Here is a 19,153-nt window from a genome sequence, read left to right as displayed (position 1 = left end):
CGCGGCGGCCCCCGCGGGGTGCCCCGGCCCGGGCAAGCGCCGCGCGCCAGCTAGCGGAAAATGGCCGCTGCGGAGAGGGGCGGAGAGCGCGCAGCGGCCGCCGCCGGGCGCCTTGAACTTGGAGCCGGGCGGGCGGCTGCGCTCGGCGCCGCGCGGGGGCCGCCACCCCGCCCGCCCTTGCGATGCCTGAGCCCCGCCCCCGGGTCGACCCCGGCCCCTCCGCGGCGCGCGCCGGGTCCCAGCCGGGAGGGGTCACCAGGTCTCGGCCCGGCGCGCCCCAGGCCCGCTAGCGTCGGTGGCTGCACTTGAGGGTTCCGGTGTCCAGTCCGCGGGCGTCGTTGGCATCCGGCACCCGAGGGGTGCGTTTGGGGGCTTCTGTGCTCCCAAACGGGTCAGCACGGGAAGCCGGGGATGCGCCCGCGTGTCTGTACGGCTGGGTGGTCGCGTCTCTGGCCATGCGTCCGTGGGTCTCGAGGCGTCGAGTCCTCTCCTTTATGTGTCTGTGTGTGTCTGCGCATCCACGTGGCTGTGTGTGTTGTGTTGCGTGTGTGTTAGAGCATTGTGCGGCTAAGGGACAGTGTGTGTGTCTGGGTAACCGTGCGTCCCTGTGGGAAGGTGTTGTGAAGCTCTACGGCGGGGTTGTGTGTCCCCGAGGGCCGTGATGTCCCTGGGTGACCCGTGGGGTATCCCCATGTGAATGTGTGGCGGTTAGGGGGTTGCTGGTGAGTGGGGAACTGTGTCGTGTCCCTGTGTCCCAGGGGACAGTTGGGTGTCACTGTGTGCGTGTGATTAGCGCCGAATGACTATTCCTGGGGATGGGTCTACACTGTCCCTCGCCCTCACCCCCAGTTCCTTTTTTCCTGTAACCGGGGTTGCTGAGTGAGGGACGGGTGTTTCCTCTACCATGCCAAAACTCTGTCCCCTCATCTCACCCCCCACACACCGTCCCCTCCACTTCCCTCCGACTCGGGGTACCCCATCCGCGAGGCCCCAGGTGGTCCTGGCTTGAGGATCGGGCACGAGGTGGCGCCGGGACACGATCACACGGTGGCGGCTCCTTCTCCCGCCAGGGGCTGCGCGTGCGCGGGGACCTGCCCCAGAGGGAGGCGGGGCAGTGGGGGTCCCCCCACTCCGCGGCGGAGGAGGTCCCGAGGGATGGCCGGTAACAGAAGCGCGCGGGCCAGGTCGGGCTCAGGAGGGTGGCCAAGGAAACCCCCTCACCCTCTCTATGCTAGGAGCTACCACCCTCCCAGTCCTGCCTCCCTGCACTTGCCCCCTATGAGGACAGACGGGGCGGGCACAAAGTGTTGTTTTGTCCCCTACAGGGGAATCCCCGCTGCACCCCCACCCCCACCCCAGGGCACTTTATATAATTTTCTAAATATAAAAGCACCAAGGCCAGGCCGGAGTCTCTGCTTTTTTCTTTGAACGTGCATCCCATTTTGGAGGGCTGTTTGGGAAAGGGAAAAAGGCGTCCTACATGGACACAGGGATACCTTGGCACCCAACCCTCAGGGTCCCATAGTCTGGTAAACTTCCCACCCCCTGCCAGTCCTCACCCTCCCCTGCACTCGCCCCCAGCGCTGAAACACAACACTCCCACCACACTCCTGTGCAGTGGGACACCTGGGCTGCCCTCCCCAGTGCAAGCCTCTCCCCTTGTCCCCAACCCGGTGCAGGGCACAGGAACATTCACACCCATGACACAGGCGTACATAACGCCACGCACACAGAGGGGCACACGCAACCACACGCAGACAGGCACCTGCGCTTTTGAGAGTGCAGAGGAGCCACCCCACCCGCCCCCAACGGACCTGGAGAGCTCTGAGCCCGGCTGCGGGGGCGGGGGGGCAGGGGGTGCGGGCTGGGGGTGTCGATGGGACTGCCAGGGGGGAGGAGCAGGGATGTGGTTATTTCACATATGTGCCCCCACGCCTGCGTAGGGATCCTGGGAGCGGTTCTGCTCGTGGGCGGGTGTGATCCTAGGTGTGTATGGTTGTGTTGGGGTGTGAGTGTGTGATTGTGAAGGAGTGTACGTGTGTTGTGGTCATGGCTGTGTGTGCACTCGAGTGGGTCTGTGTGTCTCCTGAGTGTGCCCGAGTCTGTGTGGATGCGTGTGCTTTGTGTGAGTCTGAGTCCCTGGGTGCCCTTCTGTCGTGATGCTTGAGGGCAGGTGTGGGGACGTCTGTGTTTGTGGGTGGGCTTGCGTCCAGGTGAACCTTTATGTGTTTGTGTCACTGGTGTGTGACTGTGTGTGTCTGCATTCGTGTGACGTGAGTATCTGTGTGGCATGGTGTGTGTGCTGCATGTCTCTGCCAGCCCTGTGTCCCGTCCTGCCTTTACTTATCAAGACCAAAGACCTCAGCGTCCCCTTCTAGAACCTCAGTTTCTCCTCTGTGAAATGGGAACACCAAGGGCCGAGGAGGAGTGACGCTGTCCCAAGTGTGCGTCCCCAAGGCCTGGCACGGTGCTGTGTCCTCTGTTCTCTGGGGGGTGGTCGCTCTGGAGTTACTAGGTGGACACCTATGGTCCCTGCCTGAGCTGCTCTGTGAATGCCACTTACTTTTTTAAAAGTTTGTTTTTAATGAGACAGACCATTCGTGCACATCTAAAGAGTATACCAAAGTATCCCAAGTGAAAACCAACCTGCCTCATCACCCCTACCTGTGTGGGTCCCCACTCCAGGGGATGCTCTGGTTTCATTCAGCTTCGTCTGAACATGTAACAGGTACATAGTCTTATAAAGGATGCTTGCATATTTTGTAAAAACAATCCCCAGTGAGATCTTGAGTCTATTTGCAGCATACAGTGAGTGGGGTTGGTCTCACCCAGGGACTGTTCTGCCCCCAGGAGACACTGGGCCATGTCTGGGGACATCTGCGGTGGTCAGGACTGAGGGTGCTCCAGCCAGGGATGCTGCTCAGCACCCTTCCCCCACAGTGTTTAGGATGCCCCAAGCCCCAGCCGAGAATGATCCAGAGCACCCTCGGGTGGGAAGCCCTGGTCTCCAGCTTGTTTTCCCCGCTGTGTGTCTCTCAGAGGCATCTGCCGGTGGGAGCCTCTTGTTCTTTTAGGAGCTGCATAGTATTCCAGCCTGTGCCCATGCTGGCATTACTGATCTGGCCCTCCGCAGAGGGACACGGTGCCCTGTTCCCAAATTGTTGCCATTACTGGTAGAGTAGTGGGCAACACGCCGCTTGTGCGTCTGGATCAGGGACAGTTAGCGAGAAGGCACAATGAATGATAAGGAGAGTGCATTTTTAATTTTTTAACCAATGAGCTAAATTGTGCTCCAAAGTGCCCGGAGCTAAATCATGCCCCCCGGTCCCCTTCTGGACCTTTGCACAAACAGGTCCAAATCCACCGATTGCTTTGTTCGGATAACTGCTCGGGGCAGTTGACCTCAGCCCAAATAGTCCTTGGTTCACCCATAATAACCCAGGGGGTGGAAACTACCTTCGCCCTTTTTCACCAAGGGGAAGCTGAGGCACACAGGAGTGTAGCTGCTGCTGGAGGAGACGTAGACCAGGCTGCAAGCCTGCGCTAGAGCGGGCCAGCTGTGGACCTACTGTGTGCACCGCAGGGCCCCTCCCACCCGAACTAGAATAGATAGATTTGTAACAGTCCACTGGTGTTCAGGAATTTGCAGAAGGTTCTACTCTGCACTGTGCCCACAGTGTTCACACAGGTGACCTCAGGACTCCCATCTCCAACCCTCCTCCATGCGTCCCAGCACTGTTGCCATTTTACAGGTGTGGAGACTGAGGCTCTGAGAGGGGCAGTCTGTGCTCTCCAGACTTCACCTTGGAAAGGAGCTCAGGTGGCAGGCTGGGCGGGAATGAGGGGGCTGAGCTGGGAGAACCCTCCGCAGTCAAGTGTAACTTTTAAATGTCTGTGAATTTGGAATCTTGTGCTCTGTGTTCCTGGCCATTTAAAAATAATAAAATATTGCTTTATGTTATGTTGGCATTTGGATTCCTAGACACTTGACTTTCCCCATTCATCCTGGAGTTTTAAATGCACCCCCCCCCCCACCGGCCACCTGACAGCCAAGGGGTTTTCAAACATTTGTGAAGTGCTCATGATGTGCTAAGCACTGTTTGTTTGAATAACGGACACCCACATGCAGTGGGGAGTCAGTGTGGCCCAGGGAATACGTGCTCCGTAGGAACCCTGCTCCCTCCTAGTCTAGCCCTGGGACCCTGAGCCTGTTTCCTCCCTATAACACGGGAGAATAATAGGGTTCCTGGCACCTCCCATTACCCTGGGCATGGGGCACCTGCCCCAAGTTGGCAAGAGGGTATCATCTGGCATCAGGACACCGGGAGAGACAAATCAAAATCATCAGGCTTTCTAAGAATGTCTTGGTGCACATTTGACCCAAGGTCAAGGCTCTGCTAAGTGTCATTATCCTTATGCCCATGGACCCCATGAATGGGCACTGTTAGTGCACTTTAGAGGGGACAACACCAAGGGGCAGAGGGACACATCACCCTAGTCTGTGGGGTGGGAATGGGAGCTTCTGCAGTTGAAGCTGGGAGGATTCAGGGGGTGAAAGGGGGACGGTTGAGGTCATGGCACCCTGGGGGCAGAGACTGGGGGAGGTCAGGTCTGTGCCCAGTTTCTCTAGAGGGAGAACAATGGAGCTTTAGAAAGGTGGGTTCTGGGGCCAGGTGGCCTGGCGCCAAGCCACGCACCATGCCTCAGTTTCCAGATCCGTGAAATGGGCACACTCCTAGGCTCAGTAGGAATTATTGGACACCCAGAGAAGAGGCTGCAAGGGTTTATCTGGCCAACCTGAGGTTCTGGACACATCCTCCTGGGATGTTGGGGTGACTAATGGGGGATGCCAAAGCAACCCCCCCCACACACACACACCTAGTTCCCCTTTGGTGCTAACTGAAGGGGTGAGAGCAGATTCCTGGAGGCTCTCGGGTTAGTTGGGACCTTTGGGACTGGTGGGGTGGGGAAGAGTGCCCTTGGAGCCAGCCTCTGTGCCAGGGGGGACCTGCAGCCCAAGTCTGGCTCTCCCGGGAGCAGGGGGAGAGGATGCTGTGCGACCCCCCACTCCTGCCCTGCACCCCGGGTCGTACATCTTTAAGGGGAAAGACGCGCGCTGGCGCCGGCCTCTGCACACGTCACTTCTTCATTCTTTCCCTCCCCCCCCAAACTTGGCTCTTTTCTCCAACTTCCCGGCCAGCGCGGGGAGGGTTGGGGGGGGATCCTAAAAATCCACCTCCGGCCCCAAAGTGTCCAGCAACAGCCCAGCACCCCGTCCCCACTTGACTCGGGTGGGCGGTCCACGGGGACCCGTGGCGACCGGGCTCTGCGCGGCCGGTTGGTTCCCGTCCGGTGCCCGGGACCAGGGCGGCTCGTAATTCGTAATAATAGCTATGATGGGGGTTCATGGGGCATGGGGGGGGAGCGGCTTTCCTTCCCCGCTCGCGCTCTTTTTTCCCTCGTTTCTTTGAAAGTTGGATGTTGAGAAGTGGGAGGTTCGGGTGGGAGGGGAGGGAAATTGGGGGGAGGAGGGGGGGAGGCTGCCAGAGGGAGGAGAGACAGAGACACGGAGAGACAGAGACGGAGGAGGAGAGAGGGAGGGGGGGACAGGAAAGGAAGAGGGAGAGAGAGCGAGCGCGGGAGGGAGGGAGGAGGGAGACCGAGGGAGGAGGCGGCGAGGAGCGCGCCGGCCGCGGCCACGGGGGGGGGTTTGGAAAAATGACTCAGTAAGTTCAGCGCGCCCGCTCCGGCCGGCCCTGCGCCTCCCGCCGCGCCCGGGATGTATTCGTCCCCGCTCTGCCTGACCCAGGTACGCCCCTCGCTCGGCCCGCGCCCCCCGCGCCCCCCGCCGCCGGGCCCCGGAGTCGGGAAGCCCGAGGAGGCGGGACGGGAAAGGCGCGCGTCCCTCCCGCCGCCCCGCCGGGGTGCCCCCGCCGCGGGCCAGGGACCGGTGGGGGATGGGCTGGGCCGGGGACCCCCCGCCCCGACCCTCTCTCGGGACTCCCGCCCCGCCCCCGGCGCCCCGGCCTCTCCCCCCACGCGGACGCGGGACTCGGGGTGCAGGCTGGCGGGACGCTAGCCCCCACCCCACCCGGCAAGGTCTGGGGGCGCCCTCCCCCGGGAGCCGAAGGCAGGCCTCTGCGTGACCCCCCTCCCTGACCGGGCCTGCCTCTAGGAGGAATCGAGGGGTCCTGGCTGGGTCCCTCGGCACTGTGGAGGAGAGGATCCCTCGGATGTGCTCCCCAGACAGTGCCCCCCCCGCCCCCCGCCACGGTTGTGTCCCGCCACCCCAGCCCCGGGACGCCTTTCCCCCCATTATTGGCCCACGTGTGCGTGGAGGGGGAGGGGGCGCGCGGAGTTGGAGGCGCCAGCAGCGGGGGGAGGGGGCGCGCTGACATCCCGGCTCGGTCTCCCGCGCCCCCCGCCCCCCGACACCGATCTGGTATTTTCGCCGCATCGATTCTGGATTGTTGCGCCGCCGCCGCCGCCGCCGCCGCCGCCGCCGCCGCCGGGAGGAGCCGGGAGGCCGGGCGTTCCGGGGTCTGGCCCGGGCACTGCGGCGCTGCGGACACCCTCGCCAGCCCGGCACCTGCCCCTGCCCCCCTCCCGTAGCCTCTCACCCCTGGCCAGGCTCCCAGACTGTCCGGGGCTGAGCCCTTGTGCAACGGGCAAGGGGGTGTGTGGGGAGGGGGCGGCTGCCCCTGTCCCAGGCCGCACCCTGGGGGACTCCTTTCCTCTTCCAGCTCCCTCTGGGACCCCCCCCCCCCCCCGGTCTACTTCCAGCTTCCCCCATGTCTTTATGTGTCTTTAGGCCAATGGGGTTGTGGCCTCAGTTTCTCCTGAGGACTAAGGTAGGCTCTGGAGAGAGGGGCAGTGTGGCCTCCAGATTGCAAAGTGCAGCACTCTGGGAGGTGGGAGTCCCACGGGAGCCTGGGTGTCCGGTCCCCCTCCTCTCTCCCTTATGGGGAGCACGTGGATGCCTATGCCTAGCTTGGGTCCCAGGGACCGCCAGTCTGTGTGGAGAGGGTCCACTATTCAGGATCTTGGGGTCCCCCTCATTCATGGTAGAATCTTTCTTGCCGCGCTTAGGGAGTTCCTGGCTCCCGCCAGAAAAGGAGAGGGCGGTGCAGAGCGGGGGGGGGTCTCAGGGCTTGTCCTACCCATGATCCCCTGAGTGACCTTGGGGAAGTCCCTGCTCCTGTCCAGGCCTCAGTTTCCCTTTCTGAACAACTTTGGGGGCCCCCCCGGAAGTTGTCATTGCTGCCCCACCTCTGCCTCCCAGCTGCCCTAAGGCTCCCCGGGTGCAAGTAGGGTTCTAGTGAGGGTTGCAGCGTGACCTTGGACCTCCCAGTCTCTGGGCTTGTGGGGTGGCCTGGGTGGCTGTGGGCGCCCCCGCCCCCTCTGCCCTTCTTGCGCTTGCCAGCTCCTGAGAGCCACAAAGGGGGGCTGAGCCAGGGAGGCTATTCCAGGGGAGGAGGTTGGAAGGCCGCCTTTTGTCACTGAGCCCTGGAATTCCCCCATCAGGACTCCTCGGGAGACAGGCCTTCATCCACGTTGCTGCCGAGAGGAGAGGCGGTGGCAGTGAGAACCCAAGCCCTGGTGTGAGCATGTGTGCTCACGGGGCCTGGCTCAGCCCTCCCCAGGAGCAGGGCAAGGATCAGCCAGGCGGGCTCCTGGTGGACAGTGAATGCTACCTGAGGTTGCTCCGGGCAAGCGCGGGGCGGGGCGGGGGGGGGGGGGGGGGGAGACAGGAGACAGAGATAGGCAGAGAGAGCCCGAGAGCCCCCCTCCCAGGGCTAGGGTGAGGATGGAGTGGCCCAAATTCCGGGGGGCTCCCCTCCCGTGCTCTGCTCCTGTGTCCCCCACCCAGGAGGGGAGACCCAGGACCCGCTGGCAGGCTCCCCGAAGCCTGAGGGTGATCCCCCAGAGCTCCTTGCAGACCCAGCCTGGGCTGGGATCTCTGGCTGGGAGCCCCCCTGGGAGGACCCCGACTGCCCGCGCAGGACCTGCACTCCTGGCTGTCTGGCTCAGTCTCTCTAAGCGCGCCGCCACCCCGCGTCTCTGACCATCTCCATCTCCCTCTCCCCGTCTCTGTTTCTCCTCGATCTCTGGGTCTGTCTCTCCCTGTCTCTGCCTCCGTGTCTCTCTCTGTGCCTCCATCTGTCTCTGTGTGTCTCTCTCCCCCATTCCGTCTCTCCCGTGTGTCTCCCCGTCTCTGGGCCTCCATCTCCCCCCTTTGCCCGACTAATTTTACAACCTGAGCCCATCCTAAAATAGCTCCCTTTTAGCTGATCCGACCCGGATCCTTGTCGGTGCCAGCGCCCCGGTGCCCCCGGCCCTGCCCGCCCCCGGGGGGGGGGGGGCCGGTGGCGGCGGCGGCCCTGGAGGATTCTGGGAGCCCCGTCCCTGTTTCAGTGGTGACTCAAGCGCTTTTTCACTTTTACTCTTAAGAGGAACTGTGTGGAACAGCCGTTACTTCCATAAATCCTGGCGGCGGGAAGGCTGGCCTCCCCGCGCTGGCCCTGCTCCGGGCCTCCCTCCCTGCCTCCCTCCGCCCGCCTCACCGCCACGTTAGTTATTCCGGGTTTGGGGCCAAATCCCTCTTGGCTGCAGTGCCCAGGATTCCCCGGGGCCGAGGCCACGGCAACGCCGGCCGCCAGGGCCCCTCCCTCATTCATTCATTCCTCCCTTCATTTCTGCCCCACGCTCCCTCTCAGCGTGGCACCCCTCTTACTGCCATTTCTCCAGTGGGGAGACCGAGGCTGGGAGGGTGGCCCTGACTTTTGATGGGTTTAGCACCTTTTTTTTACATGCCTCCTAGGGGCGGGACGGGGGGGGGGGGGGCGGGGGGGCGTGGGGTCTAGGCCTGACCTGGGCTTTGGGGGGCTGGGAGAGGGGCCAAGACCAGAGAGGGCCAGGGCCCGCCCTGGGTGGCACAGCATTATGGCGGGCAAGGCTGGCTTTGGGGCCACTGCCCCCACTTGGCTGTTGAGGCAGGCCTGGGCAGGTGGGCGCTCCCCGTGTGCGCCCCCCACCCATGGTCTGATGCCTCTGCTTGGCTCCTGCAAAAAGCACAACCTGGCTCCAGGTCGCTCTCCCTCTCTCCGTCCCTGTGTCTGTGCCTCTCTCCCTCCTCCCTTCTCTGCGGAGGCAGGGGTGCCTCAGCAAGCGCCAGGGCCAGGCGCCTTGTAAATCACGAAGCTGGGATTCTGGCGAGTCAGCGTTCTCTCCCTCTCTCTCTCTCTCTCTCTCTCCTTCTCCCTCTCTCTCCTTCTCTCTCTCTGTCTCTCTCCTCCCTGTCCTCCCTCCCTGTCTCACACCAAATGGATGGGGAACACTCACCACGTCCGGGGTCCTCCTGCCCCACGCAGCCCTCACATGCGAATGCCCGTGTTCACACCAACCTGCACACGCGTGTGCTGCCTGCTCCCGTCGGGGCATGTGGACCTGCGGTGCCCCATGCGGCGGGGCGGGGGGGTTCCCCCGGGACTGAACCACACCCACGCACATGCACACACACGTGCGTGTTCACTGCCACCTCGCCCACGAAGACACAGCCCTGCCCCGCCTCCGATGGGCCCTAATGGGGGTCCCGGAGGCAGAGACCGAGGGAGGGCGCCTTGGATCTGCATGCAGGTCTTGCTCAGGAGGCTCAGAACTGAGTTCTCGGCTTCCCGGTGCGTGACGCCTGGCAGGGCACCTAACTCCTCCGTGCTCCCTTGTCCTCACTGTGAAATGCAGTCAATGGTAATCTTCCGAGGATTCGGGGAGGGAGGACCCCTGTGAGGTGCTCAGCGCAGGGCCTGGCACACAGTAGGCGCTTACAGATATCTGTTGCATGAAGGAATGAGTGGACGGTTCTGCCAGCCGAGAGAAGGAACTCTCTGAGCCTCCATCTCTGCCCACGTGAAATGCGGAGTACAATCATGCCTTCCTCCGAGGCTTCACCCTCAGCACAGTGCCTGGTATACAGTGGGTGCCAAATAAATGTGGCTGTGATTATGGTGGTCGCTAAACTAATAATTGGGTTAAATGTCTCAGAGGCATTTCCAACATACCCTCCCCTTGATGCTGTCACTGTCTGCCCAGCAGGAGCCAGGCCCTGGGCTGGGTGATGGGAACAGCCGTGAGCCCTGAGGATTTGTCCAGGGTCTTCCTGAGTCTGGCCAAACCTGTGGGGGTGCCAGCATCCTCTGTCGTGTGGGGTGCTTGGATGGGTGTCACGTAGGCAGAGGATGGGATTGCTCTCCCAGGGATCTGGGTGCTGGGGTCACAGCAGTGAACAAGAAGGACCAAATCTGTGTCCTGGAGGGGCCGCAGTCCAGGGGCCGGGCCAGGCCGGGCTGCCGCTTTGGCTAAGGAGGAGGTGGCCCATGACCTGGGACCGAGCAGGGGAAGGGAGTCACACGGGATTTGGAGAGAGCAGGCGGGGTACAGGATGGCCATCTTTGGGGAGTCCCAGCGACGGGGCCAGACCACGTGCTTGAAGGGCCCAGGAGCAGGGCTGAGGAGTCCGGCGGTCCACGGTCACGGGGATGCAGGTTGAAGCCCCAGCTTGGCTCCTTCCTGGCTGCATGACTTTGGGTGGGTGGCTTCGGTGTTCAGTGCCTCGGTCTCCCCCTCCAGAAAGCAGGCGTGAGGATAGTCCCTATTTTGCAGAGTTGATAGCTCAGTAAATGCTCAGCCTCTGGAAGGTAGGACCCCGCGCCCTGTCTCTCTCACTCTCTCTCCCACACCCTGGCCCTCTGGCTCAGCCCCTGTCATCCTCCCGGGACATGAAGGCACAAAGAAGGAAGGCAGGAGATCCAGGGTTCAGACTCCCTGGTCACTTTGATGGGAAGTTTTAACTCCCATTGCTCCGTGTACCCAGATTCCTCTCAGGGGCCCACAAGACCCTGCACAACCAGCCCCCAGCACCTCCCTGCCCTCACCCCCTCCACTCTTCTTCTCGTCCACTTGGTTTCAGCCACACCACCCTCTTCAGTGTTCTCGCAAAACATGAGGCATGGTGCTGCCTCAGGGCCTTGGCACATGCTGTTTTCATTCTCTGGAAAGCTCCTACCCTGGCCCATCATTTTTTAGGTCTTTGTTCAAGTGTTCTCTCCTATGAAAGACCCTCCCTGACCACTGCCAGCTAAAAAACAACCCTAAGGCATTCCCTGGCCCTCCCCAAACTCCTTTAAATATCTTCAGAGCACTTTGTTCAAACTGACATTTTATTGCATATCTGTCGGCTTGTTTCACATCCATCCCTGCCCCGATCAGGATCCAGGTGAGGACTGAGCCCTGGTCACTGCTGGGTCCATAGCACCGTGCACGGAGCTGGCACACAGTAGGCGCTCAATAAATGTTTGTCCAACAAGCAAATGCATCTCGCCCTCATTAGGTGGGAGTTAAGCCTAAGCTGTGATGCTCCGAGCTTGGGGGGGACTACCTGAGGTTAGGGACACTGACTGGTGCCAGATGGACCTGGGTTTGAATACGGGCTCTGCTATTTGCCACTTAACCTGGCCTTAACCTAGAAGAAAAGACGTTGGAACCAGGGCTTTGAAGGGCGCATAAGAGTTTGGGATACAAGGGGCGCCTGGGTGGCTCAGTTGGTTGAGCGACTGCCTTCGGCTCAGGTCATGATCCTGGAGTCCCAGGATCGAGTCCCGCATCGGGCTCCCTGCTCGGCAGGGAGTCTGCTTCTCCCTCTGACCCTCTTCCCTACTCATGCTCTCTCTCTATCATTCTCTCTCGCTCAATAAATAAATAAAAATATAAAAAAATAAATAAATAAAGAGTTTGGGATACGAATTTAGGAGGTGGTAAGATAGTTCTCAGTAACGTTTGGTGAGTCACTGAGTAAATGAGGGAGAGAGAATCCTTCCTGGAGAACTTGTGGTTTGTGAATAGGATCTTCATGGTCCAGCCCATCCAGCAAGGGCTTGGACCCAGGTGTCTACCTCCCAGCTGCTGCTGCCCTTTTTGGCCAGGAAGTCCCAGTGAGCCAAGTGGCATTTCTGGGAACGGCCTGGCCTCGGTCCCCCTCCCCCCAACATTGCCTCTCTGGTTACCAGGAACTGACAAAAAACCCCAACACCCCACAGCTGCCGTATCCCATTCTGCCCATTGTACAGAATGAGAAACTGAGACCCAAAGCAGAGCAGTGATTTGTTCCGGGGTCAGAGAGAGAGTGAGAATGGAGGCCCTTGTCACCCAACCTCATTCTCTTGCAGAGTCTGCTTGGCAAATGGGTGCTTTAGCCCTGGGCCTCAGATTTGGGCGGGGGTAGCAATAGAGCCAGACTCTGAACCCCAGCTTGTGTGGTCCAGGCTAGGTCTGGGGGGATCCCCGAGGAGAGCAGGAAAGGCTGCCTGAAGGAGAAGGAACACTGGAGACAGGGCTTTGAGGGTTGTGTAGGAGTTCGGGAGGATTCTCGGGATCTGGCTTGCCTTGACTGTCTCCTTTGCGTGGTCAGCCAGTGAGGGCATTGGGAGGTGCCCTGGGGAAGATGTCTTGGTTGTGGCAGGTCTCGTGGGACAAAGAGAGCGACAGACCTGCCTCTTATCTGGGCTGACCTCCCAGGGAGGACAAGGGAGGATAGGGCAGCGGGTCCCTGACCCAGTTACAGACTGTTTGTCTTCCTTCCTCCTGGACCAGCTAGGGTCACTGGTGACGTGGTCTCCCGCCCCTGCCCGCCTCCCTGGCACCTTTCCTGAGAGTGGGCCCAGAGGGAGTAGGACACAGAGAAGGGGTGGGACCCAGAGCCAGGGGAGGGGTTCAGAGAGAAAAGGGTTCAAGGAGAGGAGTCTGGGGACCTGTCAGTCGGCCCCTGCTGGCTGACCGTCCAGCTGCCCCTTCCCAGCTACCTCTTATCGCTGCCCCAGTAAATTGCCAGAACTTGGGTGGCAGCCATGGCCCAGCGTCAACACCATTGCCTTGGCCTCCTGCCACCCTGGTGTCCCCTCCATGGGGGGCAGCGACCTGTGCCTCTCTCGCTTCCCCACCCCCAGCCCCTCTGGCCAGGCAGCCTGGGCTCTGGTCCCAGCTCTGCTGACCGGCTGTGTGACCCTGGCTGAGTCACTCCCCTTCTCTGGGGCTGGCCTGTCAGGTGGCATTCAGGCACAGGAAAGCCCTGTGGAGGTTGGACAGGGACCGGCCGCGGATGGGCCCCCCTGCATTCTCCCTCGGCCTCAGCAGAGCCAGCCGGGGTGGGGGGAGTGGGCAGCGGAAAAGAGCCCTGAGGTCCAGTGCCCGCCACAGCTGTTGCGGTGACTCACACTTTGGGGGACATTGGAGTGGGGAGCTGGGCTGCCATATGCTGAGCCCCATCCCGCCCCACGCTGGCCAGGCGGGAGGCTATTTTCAGAGCCTCGGTAATAGGTGAAATCTGAGGTTGTTCCCCTCCCCCGCCCTGGCACCCCCCCATCCCCGGCCAGAGGTGCACAGAGCCCTGAGAGCGTACAGGGTGGGGGTCCCTGTGAGTGTCCAGCCCTGGAGGTGGGACCGAGCCCAGGCCCATCCAGCCAGCAGGCAGACTGATAGCCCAGAACGACTGTTTCCCCGAGACCCCAGGCTGTTCTGAGGAAGCGGCCGATGGCCTTCACAGGGCTTGGGGGGCCTGGGCTTGGGGCCTCACACAGGCCCTGAGACCCTGTGGGACCCCCAGGTCAGGTCTCCGCCCCTGTCTGGGCCTTGGATCCCATCACGCAGTGGGTAGCAGAGCCCTGGGCCTTCCCCTGCATCCTGGAAGATTGTAAGCAACCGGAATAATTGTAACAATGTCAACAATAATACTAAGAGTCTAGGGCAGCCTTTCTAGAGCTGGGCGGGGAACGGGGAACAGGGCTCATATCCCGGGAAGAGCTAGCGCTCCCGTTCTGGAAGCCCGCATGGCCCAGGCAAGAGCGGAGACGAGGAGCCCAAGGTTCTCTTTGTCTTCCTTTCTCCTGGAGGCTGAGAAACCAGGTCCCAGATGTTCTGCAGAGTGGGTTCCCCTTGATGAAAAACGGAGAGATGAGACAGCCCTCCCACCCCCCCAGGAGGGGGCAGGGGTCTCCCATGGCGCCGTGTTGCTCTCAGGGGGGCCCAGCCACGGCTGCTATTGTTTTCATGGGGACAGTTCTATGCCCCTCATGACTCGGTCCCCTCCTCTTGGGGCCTCAGTTTCCTCATCTGTAAAATGGGTGTTGTGGCCTCCCAGCAACACCAGTTAGGCATGATAGGGGGGTGGGGGTTGAAATCACAGGTCTGGCCAGGCCTCAGAGCCTCCCCAGGCCTCAGATTTTCCGTCTGAATGGGTATGTCGGGGGGCAGCCCCAGGGGCCCCTCTCCCCAGCTCTGAACCTCCAAGGCCAGCTCCCCTTCTCTCGTGTATTCTGATCTCTTGCCTTCTTGGGCCTCACCTTTCTCAGCCCCTGCAGTGGGTCTGCGCAGGACCCTGTCCTTCCAGCAACCTCTGACATCCAGGCTGCCCTAGTCCTGGCCCATGGGCCTCTGTGGGGCCTTTCTGCACAGCTGGTCTATAGGAAGGCCCCCCTAGACCTCATTTTTTAAATTTGTGCCAAGGGCCAGTACAGGTGGCCCTCGGACTGCTCGCCCCACAATCTGGTGTCAGCTTTCTTTGCTGATAGGGACGCTCTCGGAGCCTGGTTTCTCCTGCAGCCGTCCAGCAGCCTCTGTGTGCTTGGCCCTGCTCTACACATTGGAGTTCATACTTTATTTTTATTTTATTTTATTTATTTATTTGTCAGAGAGAGAGTGAGCGTGCACAAGCGGGGGAGGGGCAGAGGGAGAAGCAGGCTCCCCGCTGAGCAGGGAGCCCAACACGGGGCTCGATCCCAGGACCCTGGGATGCTTAATCGCCGGAGCCACCCAGGCACCCCTCGAGCTCATACTTTAGTGCAGGAGTTTGCTAACTACAGGCCTGGGGCCCAGTGCCTGCCACCTGTTTTTGTAAATAAAGTTTTATCAGAACGCAGCCATGTCCATCATCTGTGTGTCATATCTAGCGCTAGTTTGGCGATGCGGCACTGAGTTGAGTAGTTGCAACGGAATGGAATACTCACTATCTTGTTCTTTTTTTTTTTTTTTTAAAGATTTTATTTATTTATGTGAGAGAGAGAAAGAGCACAAGAGGGGGGAGCGGGAGAGGGAGAAGCAGACTCCCTGCTGAGCAGGTAGCCCGTTGCGGGACTCGATCCCGAGACTCCAGGATCATGACCTGAGCCGAAGGCAGTCGCTTAACCAACTGAGCCACCCAGGCGCCCCTCACTATCTTGTTCTTTAAGAGGCTTTCAGACTGGGGTTTGCCGCCCCCCGTCCTAGTAGACAGCAGATAGGTCCATAACATCCCCGTTCTCCTGGCCTCACTTTTCCCCGTCTGTACAATGGGCTAGCCCCCATCAAGCATCTGGGGACCCTCAGCTTGGCCTGTCTGTATATTGGGGTTCAAGACAGCCCTCCATGAACTTCTTGCCTTGGCCTGCGCCTCCCACATAGTCCAGGCCTCTGGTTCCCCACTTTCCCCACTTGGGCAAGGGGTTCACGCCTCTCCCCCATACACTTCTGCTGGGTCCCCTCTGGCCTCGACTTTTCCCCAGGAGGTGAGCAGGTCTGCAGTGGCCCCCCTGCGCACAGGCGCCTGGCCCTCCCTGGGGGTCTTCCTGGGGCCCCCAGGCCTCAGTCTCCCGGGCTGGGCAGTGGGCCACGGTCCCCAGCGCCCCCTGACCTCTGGCCTCTCGTGCCTGCAGGATGAGTTCCACCCGTTCATCGAGGCGCTGCTGCCTCACGTGCGCGCCTTCGCCTACACCTGGTTCAACCTGCAGGCGCGGAAGCGCAAGTACTTCAAGAAGCACGAGAAGCGCATGTCGAAGGACGAGGAGCGCGCCGTGAAGGACGAGCTGCTGGGCGAGAAGGCCGAGGTGAAGCAGAAGTGGGCGTCCCGGCTGCTGGCCAAGCTGCGCAAAGACATCCGGCCCGAGTGCCGCGAGGACTTCGTGCTGGCCATCACCGGCAAGAAGGCGCCGGGCTGCGTGCTCTCCAACCCCGACCAAAAGGGCAAGATGCGCCGCATCGACTGCCTGCGCCAGGCGGACAAGGTGTGGCGGCTGGACCTGGTCATGGTCATCCTCTTCAAGGGCATCCCGCTGGAGAGCACCGACGGGGAGCGCCTGGTCAAGGCGGCGCAGTGCGGCCACCCGGTGCTCTGCGTGCAGCCGCATCACATCGGCGTGGCGGTCAAGGAGCTCGACCTCTACCTGGCCTACTTCGTGCGCGAGCGAGGTGAGGCGGGCGGGCGGCGCGCCCAGGGTCTCGGGGTCGGGGGTGGGGGAGATGTGCGCGCGCGCGGGGGCCCCGTGGCGCGGGGGAGGCGGCCCACTCGAGCGTCCGGCTGGGGAGGTGGTTCAGGTGGGGACCGAGAGGGGAGGCAGGTGCAGTGGGCGGGGCTGAGGGGGGGCCTGTCGGCCTGCGCTAGAGCAGGACAGGCACCCGAGCAGCGAAGGTCTGAGGGGAAGAGGTACGGTTCAAGGAGAGTCTGAGGGGGGAGGCGGTGTGTCCAGAGGGTTGAAGGTAAGAGGCAGGCCCTTGAGATCTCGGGAGATGAGACCCTGTCCCAGGAGGGTGAGACCCTGTCCCAGGAGGTCCGAGGGGCAACATAAGGCCTTGTTGGGAATAGGGGTGAGAACAGGACAGCGACCAATGGGAGAGAGAGTCTTATCCCCCCAGGAAAAGCTGAAAGAACACTGGAGTTGGGCGCTGTGAATGCTAGTTGATCAACTCTCAGACCTTCAGCAGAGGCCTGACAGGTCCCACCTTTGTGCTGAGTGGGAAGCTGGGTGCTGTGTGACTTTGGCTAGGTTACCACCCTCTCTGGTCCCCTGTGTCCCTGGCTCTGGCTGTTCTAGCTGGGTGTTTGCTGGCTCCATGGTCAGTGCCCCACGTGGAGACCAGCAGGGTCTGTGAGGATGGGGAAACCCACGGCAGCCTCCTGGAGAAAGTGGTGCGGCAGAGCTGAGCTCTACGGGGTGGCGGGACAGTGCTGAGTGTGGGGTGTCCCAGAGGGTTGGCAGCCTGGGCAAAGATGTAGAGGCAGATGTGTGGCCCGGCCTTTGGATGTCAGCAGGGCTGGTGGCCCAGGGCCGGGCCTGGCTGGGAGGGCGGTGGGCCCTGCTGCTTCCTGGCTGCGTGTCCACCTTGGGCCTCAGTTTCCCCCATCTGTCAAATGGAGGTTAACAGAGTCCCTAGCTGGATGAGGCCCCAGGGGAGTCGCCAGATCATGCATGTAGCATGTGAACACTGGCCTGCCACGTGGCAGGTGGCAGCTGGGAATGTCTTCGTGTGGACAGAGTCAGGTGTGCTCATAGAACCTAATGGTCACATGTCACGTGCCCCACCAGTGCCACCCCCCCACCGGGGCTGAGTCTGGTGCACACGTGGGTACACAGGGGGGGGCTGCCTGAGTGTGTCCGGTGGGTACACCCAGGTTGCAAGCCCAGCCCCGGCAGATCCCACAGGCACACACTACCAGAAACAGACGGAAGGAAGGCTGCGGGAGGGGCGGTGGTGGGGTCTAGCGGGGACAGACTCAGGGCTCACTGCCCAGGGGCCACATGTAGCCCTGCCCTTTGTGGCCTGTGTGACTTTGGTCACATCACAGTTCTGTTTCCTCTGTGAATGGGTGTAACCACCGCACTTCTCCTAGCGATGGGGTAAGGATTAGATGAGGTGGTAGGGCTCCCAGTCTCCAGGGTGTGTGGGAGGGAGAGGCAGTCGGTTTCCCAGTCTTGACCTTGATTCCTTGACCTTGACCTCTTCTGCCCCCGCCCCCACCCATGAGCCACAAACCCACTGGGGCTGGGAGCAGAGCGGCCTTAGGGTCCGAGGAGGCAGAGGGGTGGACAAGGTGACTGGCTGTCCTGGGCAGGGGGCAGGGGTGGCCTTGGGGGCTGCAGACGCATTACCATGCTGGTCCAGGCCTCTCCCACCACTTCCATCCTCTGAGCCTGGCCCTGCCCCCACCTCCTCCGCGCTGAGCTGATAAAATTTTGAAGCGAGTTTTCTGCCCATGTCAGCACAATCTCCAGGCGCCTCCCCTCCCCCAGCCTGCCCCCTCCCCCCCGGCTCAGCAGGCAGGCGGGGCCTCCAGGCTTCCCCAGACACCTTTGTGTCCCACTGCCATGCCTTTGCCAGCCAGTCTGATCGGCCTCCTCGCTTGCAGGCTGGGGAAGGTCAAAGCTGTGCCCGCCCCTGCTTCCAGCGGGCTCCATCATCCCCACGGGGAACCCCTGCTCAAACTGGCCCCAGCCGACCCAGCCGCAGCTGGGCTGGGCGTGAGGGGAGGGCCGATTCCAAGCCCGACTCAGCCTCAGCCGCTGGCCAGCTGGGTGATCCGAGACAAGTCGCTGAACCTCTCTGTGCCTTCTTTCCTTGTCTTTAAAATGGGAAGCTCAAATTAGCTGCCTGGTTGGGTCCTCGTGGTGAGTGCTCAACAGACAGCCCTCACGGAGGCATGAGGAAACGCCAGGCTCCGGGCGAGGGCTCCTCGGGCCCCTATTCTTAGCCCCCTGTCCCGGCCGCTACCATCCTGATCACAGTTACCATTTGCCAATTCCACGCCCGTGCTTTGTTGCTCCCTGTGCTGGGCAGGCCTTTCCCGTGTGGAAAACTCCTGCGTATGCTTCAGAACCCCAACTCCTAACTCCACTTTCTCTCTGCTGGGCATTTTTTTTATCCCATTCTGTCCACAGCCCAGCAAGGCAGGAATTGCTGTTGTACTCATGTCACAGGTGAGGAACCAGGGCCGGTGAAGGAAACAGGGCCTGACTGCCCAAGGTCCCAGAGCCAAGGGAGGGATGTGGGTGCAGGCAGCTGCTGTTGACGACAGCCCCCAGCCCTCCACCCCGGGTGGTGGTGGAAGAGGATGGAGGTGAATCGTGGGGTACAAAGTGGGCAACCCGGCAGCCTTGTTGGCACCCCGGGGCTGGGGCTGTGTGCTAGGCTCCCGTGGACTGGGGTTGCCCTCCAGGACCCCCAGCCTCATTCTGGGTCCCAGTGAAATCTCTGTTCTTGGTCAGGCAGGTGTCAGTCCGACCGCGGAGAGAGCTGGCTGCCCGCCGCCCTCCTCCTTCTGTCTGTGGGTCCCGGGGCTGGAGGGGGTCGCAGCCTG

The 19,153-nt window shown here is 61.6% G+C and overlaps 1 protein-coding gene across 3 annotated transcripts in view; it reads left to right on the top strand.

The window, feature by feature from the left end:
* Positions 1–5,659: 5,659 nt before the first annotated feature.
* The window catches only part of NFIC (nuclear factor I C), a 59,087-nt gene continuing 45,593 nt past the window's right edge, over positions 5,660–19,153 (top strand). The window contains exons 1-2 of one of the 3 annotated variants that reach the window (XM_021705411.2): positions 5,660–5,809; positions 15,738–16,269. In XM_021705411.2, the coding sequence (XP_021561086.1) occupies positions 5,780–5,809; positions 15,738–16,269 (562 nt within the window). In that variant the 5' untranslated portion in view covers positions 5,660–5,779. The remainder of the gene's footprint in view (positions 5,810–15,737; positions 16,270–19,153) is intronic. The other 2 variants (XM_021705413.2, XM_021705412.2) reach the window with 2 other exon arrangements.

The sequence above is a fragment of the Neomonachus schauinslandi genome, chromosome 1 (genome assembly GCF_002201575.2).
Source record: "Neomonachus schauinslandi chromosome 1, ASM220157v2, whole genome shotgun sequence".
Lineage (NCBI taxonomy): Eukaryota > Metazoa > Chordata > Mammalia > Carnivora > Phocidae > Neomonachus > Neomonachus schauinslandi.
The sequence above is the reverse complement of the archived record's forward strand: the minus strand, read 5'-3'. Positions and strand labels throughout refer to the sequence as shown.